The following is a 16,820-nucleotide window of genomic DNA, read 5'->3' as shown; positions in this document are numbered from 1 at the left end:
TCCCAAATTTTTCTTTCTGAAAGATTTATATATAAAGAACAACTGTTCTCCAGATATTAAAGCTAAATTCTTATTGAAAAATTTTAATAATTCCATGGATGTCAGCCAAGACACCCAAATGAGTGGATGAAAGGTGTCAATATTGATTGCTTTAGGACAGTGATAATTTTTTTTTTGTAGCTTGTTAGCTTTAAGCCTGAGTAAAGCATAGTTCTATTGATGCTATTTTTAGTGTAAAGTTGATGATTTCTTATATCTTTTCAGAATATATGAAGTGTTTGTAGTACAAGAGTGAATGCAGTGGGCCTTTAAGCTATATATGTCTGGACAGAAGCTTTGCAAGCCTTTTGAAGTCTTAGAGAAATAAGAGGCATTTACACTGTCAAATGGTGACACTTGATTGTCATCTTCAGCAGGTCCCAGCAGTATGATCTCTTGAGTCCCCAGTCCTAGTGATACATGAAAGTCACTGATGGATTAGCTGTTTATTGAAAGTGACTTTGCATGCACTGGAAAGTTAATGAGGGTAGCAATGATGTTTTAAATCCTACACTGTAGGGATATCCAACCCAATAGAAATTCCTGTTATAAACAGTTTAGTTTTAAGACATCAGAATAGAATTTGCACTTGTCCATCTTCTGAACAAGTGTAAACAATGGAATACTGACTAGAATAAAAGTACATTAGCTAAAATAGATTAAGGACCAAAATGATTATACGAATATATTATTTTAAAAAGCAAAAAAGCAATATTTATAGCAAAATATCTGCGCAACATTATAATTTAATCTTTGTACCTATGTATCTCATGAAAGTCAAACTGAAGTGGTATTTTGCAACTACTATAAATGTTGAATTCTTTACTAAGGAGACTGGTTAAAAACTCATTACAGCATGTAATGGTAGTGTTTACTGAGCAGTGTTTTTGTTACTGTTCTACACAGCTAGTTTTGAGAGCTTGGTGTAATCCTGATTAAGCAAAGAAGCTCCAAATCAGATTATACATCTGGTGACAATTAGATGGAACAGTCACCACCTGGGAACATAGTATTTCCACTGGAAAAAGAAAAAAAAATCCACATTGCATGGCATAACTAAAATACAGTTAAACATAATCCTCCTATCTCTTCCTGAACTATATTTACACATATTAATAGTCATGGCCTTTTTTCCAACACGTAGAAATGAAAATGCCTCATGGACGACAAAGCTCCTTCAGACTGTCATGTTTCAGTGACTAGTGTTGGAGAAACTGTGGAACTATTTTCACTGTGTTATCTGAATAGAGAAAAATATGGGAGAACCTTTAGCACAAAGAGAATCAACTTGAGGAAGTGAATGAACAAAAGCAAGGATTAAGGGTAGATAATAATTAGAGATAGTTAATAAATAGTCTCAGAAGGTGAGTGATAGAAGCTCCATTTTTAACATATTAAAAATTTTTATCACTAAAGAATTTAGTTTGGAAGATAAGCCTACTCTGACAAGAAGGTTGATTAGATAACTCCTGTTCCCCACCCACATTTTTATTTTAAGTGGTTATGTGACTATCTTGAGCAACCTAAGTAAATAGAAAATTATACAAACAAAATATTAAATAGGTAAATTTTGTTTTAACATCATATGAGAGGACTTGCTGGATGAGATGTTAGACATTCTGCTCTGAGCAGTGGCTGCCTGTGGTGAACCTGGTCTGGTGATTCACATTAGCTGAGATTAAGCAAGTGGATTATGATGTTTTTCCTGGCTGAGCGTACTTGGAATAAGACTAAGGATGTTGTTTCATGCAGTATAGATGTGGTACAATTTATAACTCTCTGAAAACAAGCTATACTTTTTTTTATTTACATATGACTGTGGGTGAGTATGATAAAATTATATGCAATGCTTATCAGCTCTATGGCATTGAAGGTGTTCTTATGTATTTAGAACAAAATGTTCCACTTAGTGTCTTTATAGAATTTAGCTTTGTGCATAAATGTTGTGGTGGTTTGTTTATAGAACACAGGGAAAGGATTAAATTCTGATTTCTGTTTGATTTTATTGGCGAATTTCTCAACATTTTAGTTGCCAAAGTATTTTAATAGATGTCCAATTCCATGTAATATCAGCTATTTCTCAATTTTAGAATAGTATTATTTAAGTATGAAATTGATAGTATGTTTATGATTAAATTAAGGTATTTTGTGGTGGCCTGTAGTATGAAAAAATAACTTCCATAAGTTGATCATTCATTGTTGAAATGTTTTCTATTTGTAAAAGATAATTATAAGGTATCTAAAAGATGCAGAAGAAATTTTTTCTATTAAAATTAATGTTAGAAATGTGGTATGCCAAATAAAGATCTATCATCCATTTTCCTAATATAAACTTATTTTTCTTAGTTAGTTTTGTATATTTAATTTCATGTTTATACTGAAAATCGTCTATTTTCTTTATTGATACATATATTGCCTCTTTGTCTTGGATTTCACTACTTCCACAGTGCCAAGACTAAGTATAATTGTTAGCTTTAGGTAAAATCTGTTGCATTTCTCTTTCAAATGTTGATGCTTATGTAACTGACTGTTTTGCGCAAGCACAAATATCTAGAGCAGCTTCTGAGATCTAATTCTAAAGTGATTAATGTCAGTGGTCTCATGAGAAAATCCACCCATTTTATCTCTTGTAAGAGTGAATAATCGAATCACACAGGTAGATGAATTTCCACTCTATTTTCACGAAGTGTTAGAAGTGCAGTAGAGAGTATTTGAGGAGCTGTGTCTGTTCTTTCCTTTCTCTGGCCATTGTTGACAACAGCGCTTTTCCCCCTGAGATCCTGGACTGGGCTCTCAAACTCCACTCTTGGCCAGCTGAAATGGAGAAACATGACATTCAGTTCACTCAAGAACTTCTGTCATTGCTGCTTTTACTCAAGTAGAACATTTGCTCTGCTAAGAGAGTAGGAAAGTTTGTGTTGCAGCTAGCAACAAAAGTGCCCTCATAGACTTCCTCTAGGCACATCCAGCTAAGCAGCATAAAATTTAAAACAAAAAATGTCTGGTTCAAATTGTGTCCCTAGTCTAAACTCACCAACCAACCTCTCAGTATAGAAGTATAGTGAAAATTTACTCAGCTAATGAGTAGATCTGCAAAAAGAGATGAACAACTGTGGCTCTCAGTGGTTTCAGTTCAAGTGGAGCTCCTCCCTCCTACAGAGAGTAAGCCATTTCAGTAGTTGGGTTGTATAAGTTGCTGCAGCCAACCTTGAAAACTTCTTCTTGCTTATTCATTGATTACATGCTTTTTTTTTTCTTTTTCATTTTTTAGGCTTTTAAATTTTTAAAATTTATTTTAAATGGAATTGTGGTTATGCAAATCAGTCTTAGAGTACATCATTCTAGTGCAGTCCTGTTGGGCTATTTTTCAGTTTTAGCACTTAGAGGCTTATATTTTGCAGCCTAAATTATGTCTTGTAAGGAGACATTTCTTCCTGTGTTCTGATCAGTGTTCAAAATAATTAACTCCTAGTGAAGGCAAAACACCTGAGTTAAAGCAGTGCATTATTGCATTTCAGCTGAAGCATTATTGCAAAAGCTGTAAGAACACAGTAAGATAAAATCTTATCAAATCTGACTTTATTTGAACCTTCATTGTCTTGAAACATAACATCTTCTTATCAATTTCAGAATGGATATATGCAGGATTAAAATATTCAAAATACTTTTTTCTATAGCTTCATTAAAAAATACATGGTAGCCAGAGATTGTTCCATTACTCAATATGGCAGCTATATTAAGGTTATATCATCAAAGAATTTAATTTACTTTATTTTGATGACAAGCGTTCCCCGAGGCTGTGATGTAGCTTTTCAGTAAAAGTCTACTAAAACTGTTTCCTTGAGTCTAATTAGTTGAAAGATTTTACCCTGCGTTCCAGTGAAAGCAAGCCAATCATTAAAATAGTTACTTTAGTCACTGAAAGGGTTGTCATTACAGTATCCATATTTAGATTGGATTAAAATGGAAAGATTGGTGCTCTATTTACAAGCATGAAGACTATCAATATAGTTGTCAGAAATAATTTGTTGTTTATAAGACCAGTATTTAAATGTTCTCATTTCAAGGCTACTACTTCTGAAGAATACCTGAATTTTTTGTGTCTTTTTCAGGGACTTAAAGGCTTTTCTTTCACTAAAAATGCCTTATTTTGTCAGTAGTTTTTTGTCTCAGTATATGACTGTAGTAGTAGATATGTATTGTGAGACATAAAACTTGTAATAGAAAAGCAAATAATATGTCAGTTTATGATAAAACTTTACTCTAACATATGTTTTGGGCCTTATTATTGTATAGATTACAGTTCCATAAATCAGGAGACTTTTCTTTGACTTCCATGGTTTTGCCTTGGTATGAAACTAGTACATAAGATCAGACTGAATGGCAATTTCTTTCAGTTTAGCTATTTTGGACTAAGAAAGGCATGTACTATAGCAGAAATTGCTCCCTCCTAGAAAGGGAGCAATTTTAAAATATCTTAAATGTGAAATATCATCAGCTTCATGCTCAAGAAAGGATGGACTGACAAACCACCTCCTTCTAAGAAAAGGTCTCTTGTACCAAAATGATAAGAGATTTGAAATTACGTTGGAGAGTTTTGGGAATACTTGCAAGTAGAGCTATGCTAACTTAATCTGACGGTATTGGAGTCTTTGTGGAATTTAGTGATAACAGCTTGAATCCATTTAAATCCAATGATTTTTGGCACAACACACTGCTGTTGGTTTCTCATAAATCCTCTTCCTGCACCTTTCAAAATGTAGATCATATTTTTATCAGTCACAGAGGAAGTTTTACATCCATCTCCTCTTTCTTCCAGATTGCTGTCAAAATGAGTGAAACACCTTCCAGCAGTTACTCGGCGAATCATCCAAACTCCTCTGAGAGCGAGCAGAGTTTATCCGCGCGCCATTTCAACGTTACCGAACCTGTTGTGGCAAAACGGATTTGTTTCTATAAAAGTGGAGATCCCCAGTTTAATGGGATCAAAATGGTTGTTAATAGCAGGTCTTACAAGACGTTTGATGCCTTGCTGGATAGTTTGTCCAAACGGGTCCCGTTACCTTTTGGAGTAAGGAATATTAGTACACCAAGAGGGAGGCACAGCATCTCCAATTTGGAGGATCTGGAGGATGGAAAATCCTATATTTGTTCCCATCAGAGGAAAATGAAGCCCATCAACCTGGAACAGGCCAGCAAAAAGCCACTGCCCTGGCAGATCAGCAGGCCTGTCAGTGCTCGTCGGCGAGCCGTGCAATTAGCAAGGCAGAATGAAGATGGGTTTGGCCATCGAGAAAGCAGAATAACAACTCCCAAAAAGATGCTTGTTTTCAAAAACGGGGATGTAAGACTTAGGCGCACCATAGTTTTGGGAAAGAAAAATACACAAACATTTGAGGCCTTTCTGGACTATATGAGTGAGTTAATGCAATATCCAGTTGCAAAGCTCTATACCACTGATGGCAGAAAGGTGAGAAAAAAGATGAGTAGTGCCTTTTTTTTTGGTGATCTCTTCTAGATTATTTTAAATAAAAAAGAAGTTGTATCCATGATTGAAACCTAGTCCTGATGTATGATCTGATGTGCTAGATTTCAACTGTTTACCTTCTATGCTTTTTTCCCCTTCAGAAGGGCTACTGGATTGGAGGAAATATATTGGAATCTTGTGAACAGAGAGAAGTTAGTGAGGACACATTTCATTTTAAGCAAAAGAGAAAAATTCACAATTTTTTTCCCTCTTACTCAGACCTCTTTAAGGCATGCTGCCAATTCTGTACTTTTATCCATTTATGCAAGAGCTTCCTTTAGTCTTAATGATATTTATCTGGGATTTTTAATGTTTTAGAACACGGTAAGTAGTATCTAATGTCCACATGTATTTTTATCATTGCACAAATGCAGAGTGGTTTGCCATTAATGACTTGGAACTCTGACACCTGATTGCCTATCATAGTTTCAAAGCATGGACCAGGTTCTGTACCTCTAAACTCAGATGGTGCAGCGCTAATAATTCAGATTTTAGTCTCACATGCTCTCTGTATAATTTCATCATGGTGTTTTTTCTGTCTGTTGTTTAACCACAGAGAAACACTTATGGTTGCACTTAGCAGGTATCTAGAAAGAGAAATTTGTGCAGAACTCAAAGAGTTCAAAAGAAATTTCCTGCTTGCCCTTCACTTTTTGAAATTATATATTAGGTTGGGAAACTGTCCATATTACCTACAAGTTAGTGAAGTACAGTTTGTAAGCGTTAATTTGCAATATATTTTGGAACATACATTTAAAAGTGTCAGACAAGGCTCTGAGCATTTTGATCCAGTCAGATCTGCTTTGAGTAGAGGGTTAGATTACATGACCTCCAGAGGTCTTTTCCAAAGTATGATGCTCTATGGTGGTGTCCTATTTCTTTGTGGAAGTATGAGTCAACTGCTTGTGCTGTATTCTAAATTTTTCCTCCATGTCTTCATATGTAAACATAGCTCCAAATGCATATTCATATTTCATGACTATGAGCAATCACTGTGCAACAGTGAAACAAAATTACATGTCTAAACACTTAAATTTTAAGAAAATTTTGGTCTGTTTAAGAAAATTTTGATCAAGTTTCTTCTTGAAGTAATTATCCACTATATTCTTATAACTAGATACATCCTCACAGAAATAGGAATTGCCTTATAGGAATTGAAAAATTAATTCCATGCTGTGATGCATATTTAATAGTCTGCTGCAAATGAATGTGGAGACTAAGGAGTGAAGATATTAAAGCTTGAAAGAGATGAACCTCTTACATTATTTTTTGGTGGTTACTAATGCAGAGAATTTAATGTTACTTCTTTTTCCAGGTTCCTAATCTTCAGGCCCTGATATTGTGCTCTGGAGCTGTAGTCGCAGCGGGGAGAGAGCCTTTTAAACCAAGCAATTATGAATCCCTTGGGTATTTGCGACCTGCTAAATTGCTTGGAATTGGAAATCGTGTATACCCAAAAGCAAATGCCAAGTCAGAAAGTGAAAAGAGTAAGTTCTTTGAATTAATTTGTATTTTAATAATTTGTTTATCTCTCTCAGCATAAGACACAAACAGTGACATTCTTACTAGGATCAAGGATATTCAGAAAGGCCAGTTGAAACTGTTTATATCTGCTGTGACTCCTCTATAGCTTACAAAAGATCAAAGTGTTAATTTTCTTTTTAAAATGCAAGTTTCTGCTAAGTACTCAGCTACTATGCATATTTTGTTTCTGATAGACTAAGAACATGGATGAAAATTTATGAGTATATTTCACTTTAATTCACTTGATTGCCATTGTTATTAATTTTTTGGTGTCAGAATTAATAACAACAGTGGTAAAAGTAAAACCTCAGGCTACTCCAGGGTCTCATTGAATTGCTTGGGCAAAACTTCTGTTCAGTTTTCAGAACTTAACAAGTTGAGGTTTGGCTTGTCATGACTTACTCTTCTTCTCTTGTCGCATAAATAGGAAAACTAGTATAGCATCCATCCACTCACAAATTCATCATGTCTTTGAAGCTGTTTTTGCCTAAACAGAGTGTTGTCCATTCCTATATCCTATATTAAATATACTTTTTAATAAGTTTGGGAAAAGATACACAAATATGTACTTTCTCTTTGGTTACTCACCAAGTTGCTCCGCTGATAAGATCAGGAAGAGTGTGGCCAGTGGATGAGCAGGAAAATGAGGAGCTCTTGGAGAGAAGTCAGGCTAGATGAATAGCCTAAGGGAAATGAAATCCTGCAGTGCCACATCTTTGAGTCCTGTGGGAATTCCTGACATTAGAGCATCCTGTAGGGCTGAGGTGCTGTCTGCAGGAACTTCCTTAATCCAGAGTACTGTCTACTCTTGCTACAGCTTCATGCTGTACTGGAGAACCCAGGGAACCCTGTAATTGTTACTGTACTGAGATTTTCCACAGTAACCCTGACAGTGTCATGGAGCACGTTTAATATACGACATTTGATTTCCATTTGCTTGAGGGAGTTCCACTCACATTCATTGCAGTTTATTATCTCCCCACCAGGCTATTAATTTAAGTTTTTTTCAGCCTTCACGTACTTTGACTTGCACAGCTTGAGACCTGTTTGCAGAGCATAACTAATGAGTCAAGAGAGGATGAATAAGAACATTTTGAGAATGAAAGTTCTGTAGAAACAAAAATCGTACCTAGATTCTGCTTTGAGACAGAGCCTTGCAATTGTAGAAAACCTGAGTTATTGAATATGATTATCTCCTGCTTCTAATTCTTAGTCAACAGCAATCACAGAAGGAGGGAGGAAGAAACAACCCTCTTTTTCTCTTTAACCTGAGAATTTAAAAAATATCTGGTGTAGGAGATATCACTGATGAAATGAAAGCATGGAAAATAAAATTCCAGCATCTTTGTTCCAATTCCATTTCCTGAGACAGGGAAGGTGAGATTTTTACTTTGTGAAGCATAAGTTCTGGTCTGTGTTAGAAGAATTAGTACAAACCTTTGTTTCTTATTCAGCTCATAGTAAAGCATCTGCTCAAGAAGCTTGCAAGGCCTTTTGCCTGAAGTTATAGACATGTTTCTATAATGGTAATATATTATTGTAAAAGTATTGATGTGAAAACACTTAAGAAAACAAACAAACTTAAATTCAAGAAATGTAAATAAATTAGTATTATATGTGTTAAAATGCTTTTTGCAAGTCAAACCTATATATTTAATGGTGGATCATATATATATATATATATTTCAATATCGTAACAGTTGTTCATACCTTTGTGTGGGCATACCTGCACTGTTTTCCTTGCATGTGCGGAAGACCTTGGAAGACAGAAAAACTTTATCCTTATCTCATGTTCTTTTAGCTCTCAACTCTTCAGTGACAACTATGTGGGAGAGATGAGATAAAATTTTTAAAAGATCCAAGTTATTGCAGAGTAATTAAAACATATTGTGGGAAAATATCCTGTGTATGCTAACACATTTTGGGCCACGTTCAAAAATGACTGAAGTCTAGAAGTATTCTCATAGGCTTTGCTGAGTTTTGCACATTGTCTACAGTATAGATACATAAATGTATTCCAAAATGTCATGATTGAAGTTCAGATTTTACAAGGAGTTCAAGAACTTCAATGTTTCCTTCTTTACAGAAGGTCAGAGGATTGGATATGAACCCTTTTGTCACATGTCAGTGACACTACAAAGAGTAGTTACTAATGCACTGTAGATTGTTAGATTAAGCCCAAGAACATATACATTGATCTTGACTGATACGTTTTAGTGATAACTGTAAGAACTAGTAGGAAGTGATATAATGATCACTAAAATATGAGGAGGAAGTAAAGCTGGTAGCTCAAAACAAGTGAGTACCTATGAATCCTTTCAAAAGCTCAAGGTGACCTCAGCTCTCAACTAAGTATAAAATGAGATCATCTAGTACTTTTTTTAGGTTTGGAGCTTCAAATAAGACTGTAGTTCTGGCATTAGAAAGAACTTATTGTAAAATGAAAATAAGTGGACAAGCATTTAAATGCTTAATTTTTTATTAAGACTTTCTTATATTTCTTTCTCTGAAAACTTCATAGATGAATAGCAAGATTACCCATGGGGTTTTTTTTCTGTACTTTCTAATGCAAAATAAATAAAAAAAGAAAGTATGTAAAATAACACACTTCATTAGCATCTTTAATACTAATTTTTCTCCTTTCTTCTTTTCCTTTGTTGCCTGTCCACTCATTGTCTCATCATCTGGATCCTTATCCGTGGTATTTGCCTGCTCTACTTTCTGTCTACTGAATGAATCTGTATTCTTTCAATGTGATTATGGGTAGTGAGAGCTGAAATGGACTCTAGTTCAAGATCTCAGATATTCTCAGTTTCTTCCGATAAAGGATCCAGCAATGATAACAACTCAAATGATAACAACTCAGATTCTTCCTATGTTCTTGACAGCCATAATGGGATAGGAGGAAATCGGTCGGTTATTGGTGAAGACTTATCTGTGGCACAGTATCAGGATGACATTGAGAAGTCTGTTCATGTTAACCAAGATGGCAGTATCACAGTGGAAATGAAAGTTCGATTCAAAATTAAAGAGGAAGAAACCATTAAGTGGACAACCACCGTAAGTCGTGCTGGCCTTTCTGATGACAAAAATGTCTCCATCTGCAATTCTTCTGCAATGCATGTGGGAGACTGCTCATCCAAAGTAAATATGTCAGACTGTAGAAATCCAAAAGATGCTCAATTTTTGAAGAGCTGCAATAAAGGAGAGGAAGACTTGTTACGGCAATCCAATGAAGAAGTGTCAGAAAAAGAATTAGAATCTGATTTGAAAACTGCTGATTGTAATGTCTCTGAGAAGAACAATTCTGCAGATTTAGATGGAAGCAATGTACCCGAGGAAAATATCAAGCCTCGCTTTTATAGGCCTCCCACCCCTGGGCCAAGGCATGTTAGACAGAAGAAAGCAGTGGTTGAAAGTGTCACCTTGGTATCTGAGAAGGAGGTTCAAGAGAAGACAATAGGACAGTTTTCCTACAGTGAGGAAGTACAGAATGGAGAAAAAACATCTGAGTATTGCATGGTAGCTCATTCAAGCAGAAAAAAATCAAGTGTCAGTAGTCCAAAGTTTAATGAGATGGGTGACAATGGTTTATTAAAGCTGTCTTCAGAAAATGTAAAGGAAGAAATGCTTTTTAAAGTAAGCCACAAAAGTAGTGAGCTAATAGAAACCACAAACAGGAAGACATTAGACATGCCTAATGAGGATGAATTGGTACAGAATATATTGGAGAAATCAGTTGTGGAACAAGGTACATACAGTAGTTTAGTATCAACCTCCAAAGCTGACGTCAGTGGTTTCATGCCAGCATCAAAAACTTACCAGACAGCTAGGCCAGGTACAGCAGATCACATCCATAAGTCATGTGATATTAAACAAATAAAAAGATCAGTGAGTTCTTTCATTACATACTCAGAATTGTGTCAGTCAAAAGAAGAAATAAAATGCCAAGTTGCTGATTTAGTAGGTATTTCTCAAAAGTCAGTGTATTCAGCCTGTGCTGGACATAGCCAGATGACAATGATGGCACCTCCATGCAGTAAGAGTCCTTCTGAGAAAGTAAATCAAACAACTGGATTCTTTTCTACTGCTACTGAAAGTGAGAATCAAACCAGTGCCATGACTGAATCTATGAGGACAACACCCATTGAGAACAACGAGTCTGCATCATCCTTCACCAAAAAGAAAAAGAAGAAAAGAAAATCATCGAGCTTTCTAGACCAAGATACATATGAAAGTCAAAAGCATCAAGAAATTTCAGGGATAACTAGCAGTGAGGGACTGCATATCTCACAGGATTCCACAATAGAGGCTATGGATAAATATTCTGAAATGCCTCATAAAAAAGGATCTGAATATTTTGTAAAAAACAATGATGGATCTGCCAATTCAGACAAAACCATAAATCCTGAAGATGATTTTGATCACCAGGATTCAGTGGAGCAAAATGGATCATCATCATCTAATAAAAAAAAAGGAAGTAGTAACAAGAAGTTAGCCAAAGTAAAATTGAAGTCAGGCAAAAAAAGCAGTATAATTTCATCTGCAAAGAGTGAAGATGGTCTAAACACAGCTGATTCGAACAACGAATCTGAACACAGTCAGGGTACATTTAGTACTGAGAAAGAAGGCCCACATCTTATGACCAGTTCTTTCAAGCAGACACCTGACTCATCAGTGACTTCAAAGTCATTGTCAGAAGTGCCAAAACATCTTACCTTTGAAAAAGAAAAGGAAAAGAATAATTTGGAACGTTTGCTATCAAAGAAAGAGAAAAAGCAAAAGATGATGAAGAAAAATCTAGGTAAAGGTGTAAATAAGAAAAATATGTTAGAGAGTGTCATTACACTAGAGGCCCTAAACCAGGAGGATTTTCAAGAGAAGGTTGCTGAGCATTCACGTGAAAACTATGTCCAAACTTGGCTGAAAAATTCTTTCTCAAATTCTGTCTTACCCCCTATAAAGAAAAAAGAAGGGACTGTAGAGAATAGCAATGCCTGTTCTTTTCCTGAAGAAAATAGTGATACTTCTATAGAAAAAGAAGCTAGATTTATCACAAATAATGTGCATGTAACTGGAAAAACACATCTACTTGAAGATAATCTAACAAAAAAACCTTTAAAGCCTATTGGTAAATTGAGAATTTCGGAAGACTCAGCCAAAGATTCAGATGAAAGACAAACTGACTCTTTGATTCATTCTAGTACATCTATACTAGAAGAAGCCAACTATTTACTAAGGTCTGAATTTCATCAGGATAGTAAGCTGCATTTGTTTAATGAAGCACATGAGAATGATAAAAAGACTGCAGAAGTTGACATTCATGTTACCAACCTATGTCAAAGAAAAAAATCTGAGGTTGCTGTTCAAGCTGATTGCACAATTGTAAATGAGAAAATTGGAATTGAAGTTCAGAATAATTGCATGTCTAGCATGTTGCTGCATGAACTTCAGTCAGCCTTGCTTGGTCTGCAGAAAGGACATAGTGGATGCATTGAAAAATCTTGCAGCTTTTTGGATCTTTCTCCTGCAGCTTTTGGTTCTTCCTCCAATGCCCTCTTAGCTTGGCTACTTTTACTGAATCTGAGAGAGAGTTTGATTGGCACAATCACAGATGATATGCAAAAAAATGCCTGTAGCTGTTCTGAAATATTTACGCAGTTAAAATGTCTGAAACAAACTGCAACTATAGAACAAGCTGATGAGCTGAAGACTGTCTTCTCACATCTCCAACAATCAACAGAAAATAACTTAATACACTTCAGGAAGGAACTTGAAAAGCAAGGCTCCACACATGAGAATGTGCCCACATCTGAAATTCCTAATAGTACACATTTGCATGAACAAGAAGAATTAGTTGAACCTTGCACTGTGATGGACAGTGTTAATTCTGAAGAAGGTTTAAAATTAACTGGGGAATCAGAAAGCTGTTTTGATATAGAGAAGGATCTTTGTAAAGAAACAGAGGCTTTAGACATGACTGCTCCTGAAATACTAGATGGTCAATTTGCCAATACTAATTCAAATACCTGCAGCCTTCCATCAGCTATAGAGACACCAGAAAGAAATGAAGAAATGCCTGGTAACCTATATGAAAAAACTCAAGATATATCATTCACTAATGAAGAGTCAGAATCTTCAGTAGAACCTAACTCCACAGTTCATAGTGTAACTTCTAATGATAACAATTGTATTTTAGATCAGGATACTTCTGAGCTAGAAGGAGAAAAAGGTGTTGCACCTGTTAGTACTGATAAAAGTGAAGATGAGGATGTTGATCCAAAGTCATCAGATATTGACAAAACCCCTAAAAACCAATCTACACTAGATGCTGAAACCTCTCTAGAATATAATAATGAGGACTATTCTGTACTGGGAGACAAAGAAGATGCAGAAATATCTGAGGAAACCTCTGAGAGGTTATCTACAGTCTCTCCATTATCATTTCGTTATGAATCAAAGCAAGTTACAGAATGTGACATGACTGAAGGAGAACAGAAATTGCAAGTAGAAGAACTGGAGAATAAAATGTGTTCTGAGAGCTCTCAATTAAAAAAATGCTTAAAAAGTCCTGCTACTTCAGACTGGTCAGATTACAGACCAGATACTGAAGAGAGTGATAATAACTTTAGAGCATCCAGTGACTTGACCAATGAAAGTGGGGAGGAAGCACTTGAAAAACATTATAATACTGGATATGTCAAGAGAACTATCGAAAGACTCTATGGCAAGACAGAAGCTTCATTTAAGCCCGACTTTCACAAAGGATTTCCTTATATGTCGAAGGTATTTCAAGCGGATACTGAAGGATTCCACTCTGCAGTGGGGGAAAAAATAATTTATTTTTCTCAAGAATCTATGTCTTGTTCTGCACAGAGATTTTCACATTCCTCACTACCATCACAAGAATATACAGTAAAAGTAAACAAAGATGACAGTATATCAAGAAGAGAAAATACTCCTTTACCAACAGCACAATCTGCTCTTAACAGAGAAGAGACAAGTTATACTAATGACTGCTTAGGGGAATCTCCAAATCAACACTGTCAACCTAGCATTCAGGCTAGTGAAGATGAAGGAGTATTGATAGATAAAGGCAAATGGCTTCTGAAAGAAAATCATTTGATAAGAAGGTCACCACCTGAACAGATTGGAATGTATGGTAATTTGGATACAACATCAATTGAAAGTGATGAAGTCCCATACTCTCACTTTGGCAACCTGGATCAGTACCCTGCCCTTGATGAGATCCCTTCTTCAGAACTTGAAGACATGGTAAAACCCCCTGAAAATTTTTGCAGCTACTTCAATATGCCTCATAATAGTGATTCAGACCCCTTTCAGGATGAGTCAAATACAAAAGGCAAACCTAGTCGCAATGGCAAGATCCTTCCTGCGCCAAACAAAGACAAGACCAATCCATCAACCATGGTAGGCTCTACTTCCACACAGGCTGACACCAATTTTCCAGCCTTTTCATCTGTAGAATTTAGACTGCCGGATAACAAGGTGCATCCTTTGGAAAATCCTTCAAATGCTGCACCCATACAGTCTCAGCCAACTAGCGTTAGTAATGTTGAGAGAAGTGCTCTTCGTGAAGAAGATTCCCTGGATAGACTCCATGCAATATGTGGCCAACATTGTCCAATACTGATGGTAACAGTAACACCAATTAATGAGGAACAGAGAGGGTATGCCTACCAAAAGGCATCTGATATTGAGAACCAGCTGGGTCCATATCTGTTGGCCAAAAAGAGCAAACATTTAGAGTGGTCAGATCAAGACCTGACAGACAAAAATAATTATGTGACTTTGAAGAATAACTCTATCAATAAGATTGTCAATAATATCTTTAATAGGTTTTATGCTGATAATACCTTAGATTTTATTAGTAACTTTGGGATACTTGCATCCTCAACTTTGAAAGACACGAAAGTTTTAAGGGAGTTACATATTACAGAGGATATGAATGCAAACCACATGGAAGCAAGAAATTGTCAAAAGAGTGTATCCAAACACATACCCAGTGATCTTGTCACAGGCACAAATACTGAACTACCCAATGGAAAGACAAAAAAAGGTCAAACTTTAAGAATAAATTTTATTTATATTGTTGGAGAAAAATGTTCTCCCATGTTGGCAGATTCAGCAGAAACCTGTCACTCTGAAACATTTCTGGAGTGTGACACTTCCTTAAATAGCACTGAACATAAAGCCTCTGAAAATCTGAAAAACAAAAATGCCTTTCCTACAGAAGACAAAGAAGAAGTAGTTTGCTCTTCTACAATGAACAGTGGAAGCAGTAAAAATGAGAAAGAATTGTAATAAAGATCTTGGAATTTCCATTACATTAGATTAGTGAAAATATCTTCAGAAAAAAAAATAAATCACATAATAAACTGCTGTACGGCACAACCAATAAAACTCTCAGTGTGAATAACTAGATAAAAATAAGTCACAATTGTATATCAGTTCTGAAATAAAAACATTAATTAATTTTTTATGGGAACCACTATATGAAGGAAAGTTGTACTCCCAAGGCAAGGATTTCTTGGCTAGGAAATAGTTTTTCTGTGAAATATTATCTTTTAAGAGGTAGTGGTGTCCAATAATCTAATTTTAGAGAAATGTTGGCTGCTTTTTTTCAACCGAGAACTGAAGTTTGAAATACCTGCCCAAGACTTAGGATTTTTATTTTCCAGGACATTTGAGAAGGAGTTTGAAAACTGCCTTTCAGTAGAAATGTTTTCCCCAGAAGAAAATCAACAGATATGTTTAATTTTAAATGAAAAGTAGGAAATACTATTCAAATGCTGTAATACACTAATGAGTAGAAAACAGAAGTCATGTTAATTTTATATACATACACATTATAAAATTGCTGTTTGAGATTTTAAAGGCCAGCTGCAGAATATGTATGTAAGTAAACAGGTTTTTCCATATAGGATCATCTAGACACCAAATAAGGAGGCCTATTTAACTCAGAGGACGCTAGAAAAGGGGCATATTTAGGAACTGAGAACAGAGACTGTTTGCAATGGCCTTCCTGACTGCTGTTGCCATATTTCCTTCTGAGACAGCACCACTTACTCTTTAAATTGTTCTACATACGCTGAAAGTTTTAGTTGTGTGTTCTAACTTAACCTCTGTCTGTACTTTAGAGCTTATATTTGTGGTTTTGTTTTGGGTTTTTTCCTTTGTTTGTTTGATTTATTTTTTTGTAAATATGTTATATTTTGAGAATCCAAGGCATATGTAATATGTTCCAGGATCTTTCAATCCATTGTTAGAGTTATTTTGGATACCTGTTTACAGCATTTTTCAGTACTGCATGTATGTAGTAAGCACCTATATATGGTTTACAATTTTCAGTAAATGATGTAACACACAAAATTGGAAAATATTTAATGTATATTGTGATTAGGGAGAGTGTTTCAGTTTTTTGGTTAGATTTTAATTCCTAATACTGCACAGTACCCCTCTTCATTGTTAAGGAAGTCAGAGGTCTACCTGAAAAAAGAAGGTGCTGCTTTTCAGGTAGAGAATGAGAATTTGGCCATTCTGTACTCTTGAAGACTCTGTCTAGAATAACTAGCATGTACATAAGCCCTGGGTCATGATCCTTTAGTTATCCAGATTTGGGACTTAATAAAAGGCTGACGTGAATTCCTCTTGGCCCAGAGGCTTTGATTGTGTCTGTGTGAGACAGAAGGCACATGGAAGGGAAGTA

At 35.6% G+C, this 16,820-nt stretch overlaps 1 protein-coding gene across 1 annotated transcript; it reads left to right on the top strand.

Annotated features, from left to right (window-relative positions):
* The first annotated feature begins 4,870 nt into the window (after positions 1 to 4,870).
* RP1 (RP1 axonemal microtubule associated) lies at positions 4,871 to 15,415 on the top strand. The gene is made up of 3 exons (XM_054285242.1): positions 4,871 to 5,509; positions 6,882 to 7,053; positions 9,858 to 15,415. The coding sequence occupies exons 1-3, from the start codon at positions 4,871 to 4,873 to the stop codon at positions 15,413 to 15,415; spliced, it is 6,369 nt and encodes a 2,122-aa protein (XP_054141217.1).
* Positions 15,416 to 16,820: the final 1,405 nt, after the last annotated feature.

The sequence above is a fragment of the Melozone crissalis genome, unplaced genomic scaffold (genome assembly GCF_028551555.1).
Source record: "Melozone crissalis strain CALT ecotype California unplaced genomic scaffold, PUWL_Pcris_2 ptg000042l_1, whole genome shotgun sequence".
Classification (NCBI taxonomy): domain Eukaryota; kingdom Metazoa; phylum Chordata; class Aves; order Passeriformes; family Passerellidae; genus Melozone; species Melozone crissalis.
This window is presented reverse-complemented; position numbering and strand designations above follow the sequence as displayed.

What these genes read in the sequence shown, in the direction of transcription:
- RP1 (XM_054285242.1), top strand. Translation starts at nt 4,871, where the DNA reads ATGAGTGAAACACCTTCCAGCAGTTACTCGGCGAATCATCCAAACTCC. An exon ending in ATACCACTGATGGCAGAAAG is followed by an intron (nt 5,510 to 6,881) that starts GTGAGAAAAAAG and finishes TTCTTTTTCCAG; the next exon opens with GTTCCTAATCTTCAGGCCCT. An exon ending in CAAGTCAGAAAGTGAAAAGA is followed by an intron (nt 7,054 to 9,857) that starts GTAAGTTCTTTG and finishes GATTATGGGTAG; the next exon opens with TGAGAGCTGAAATGGACTCT.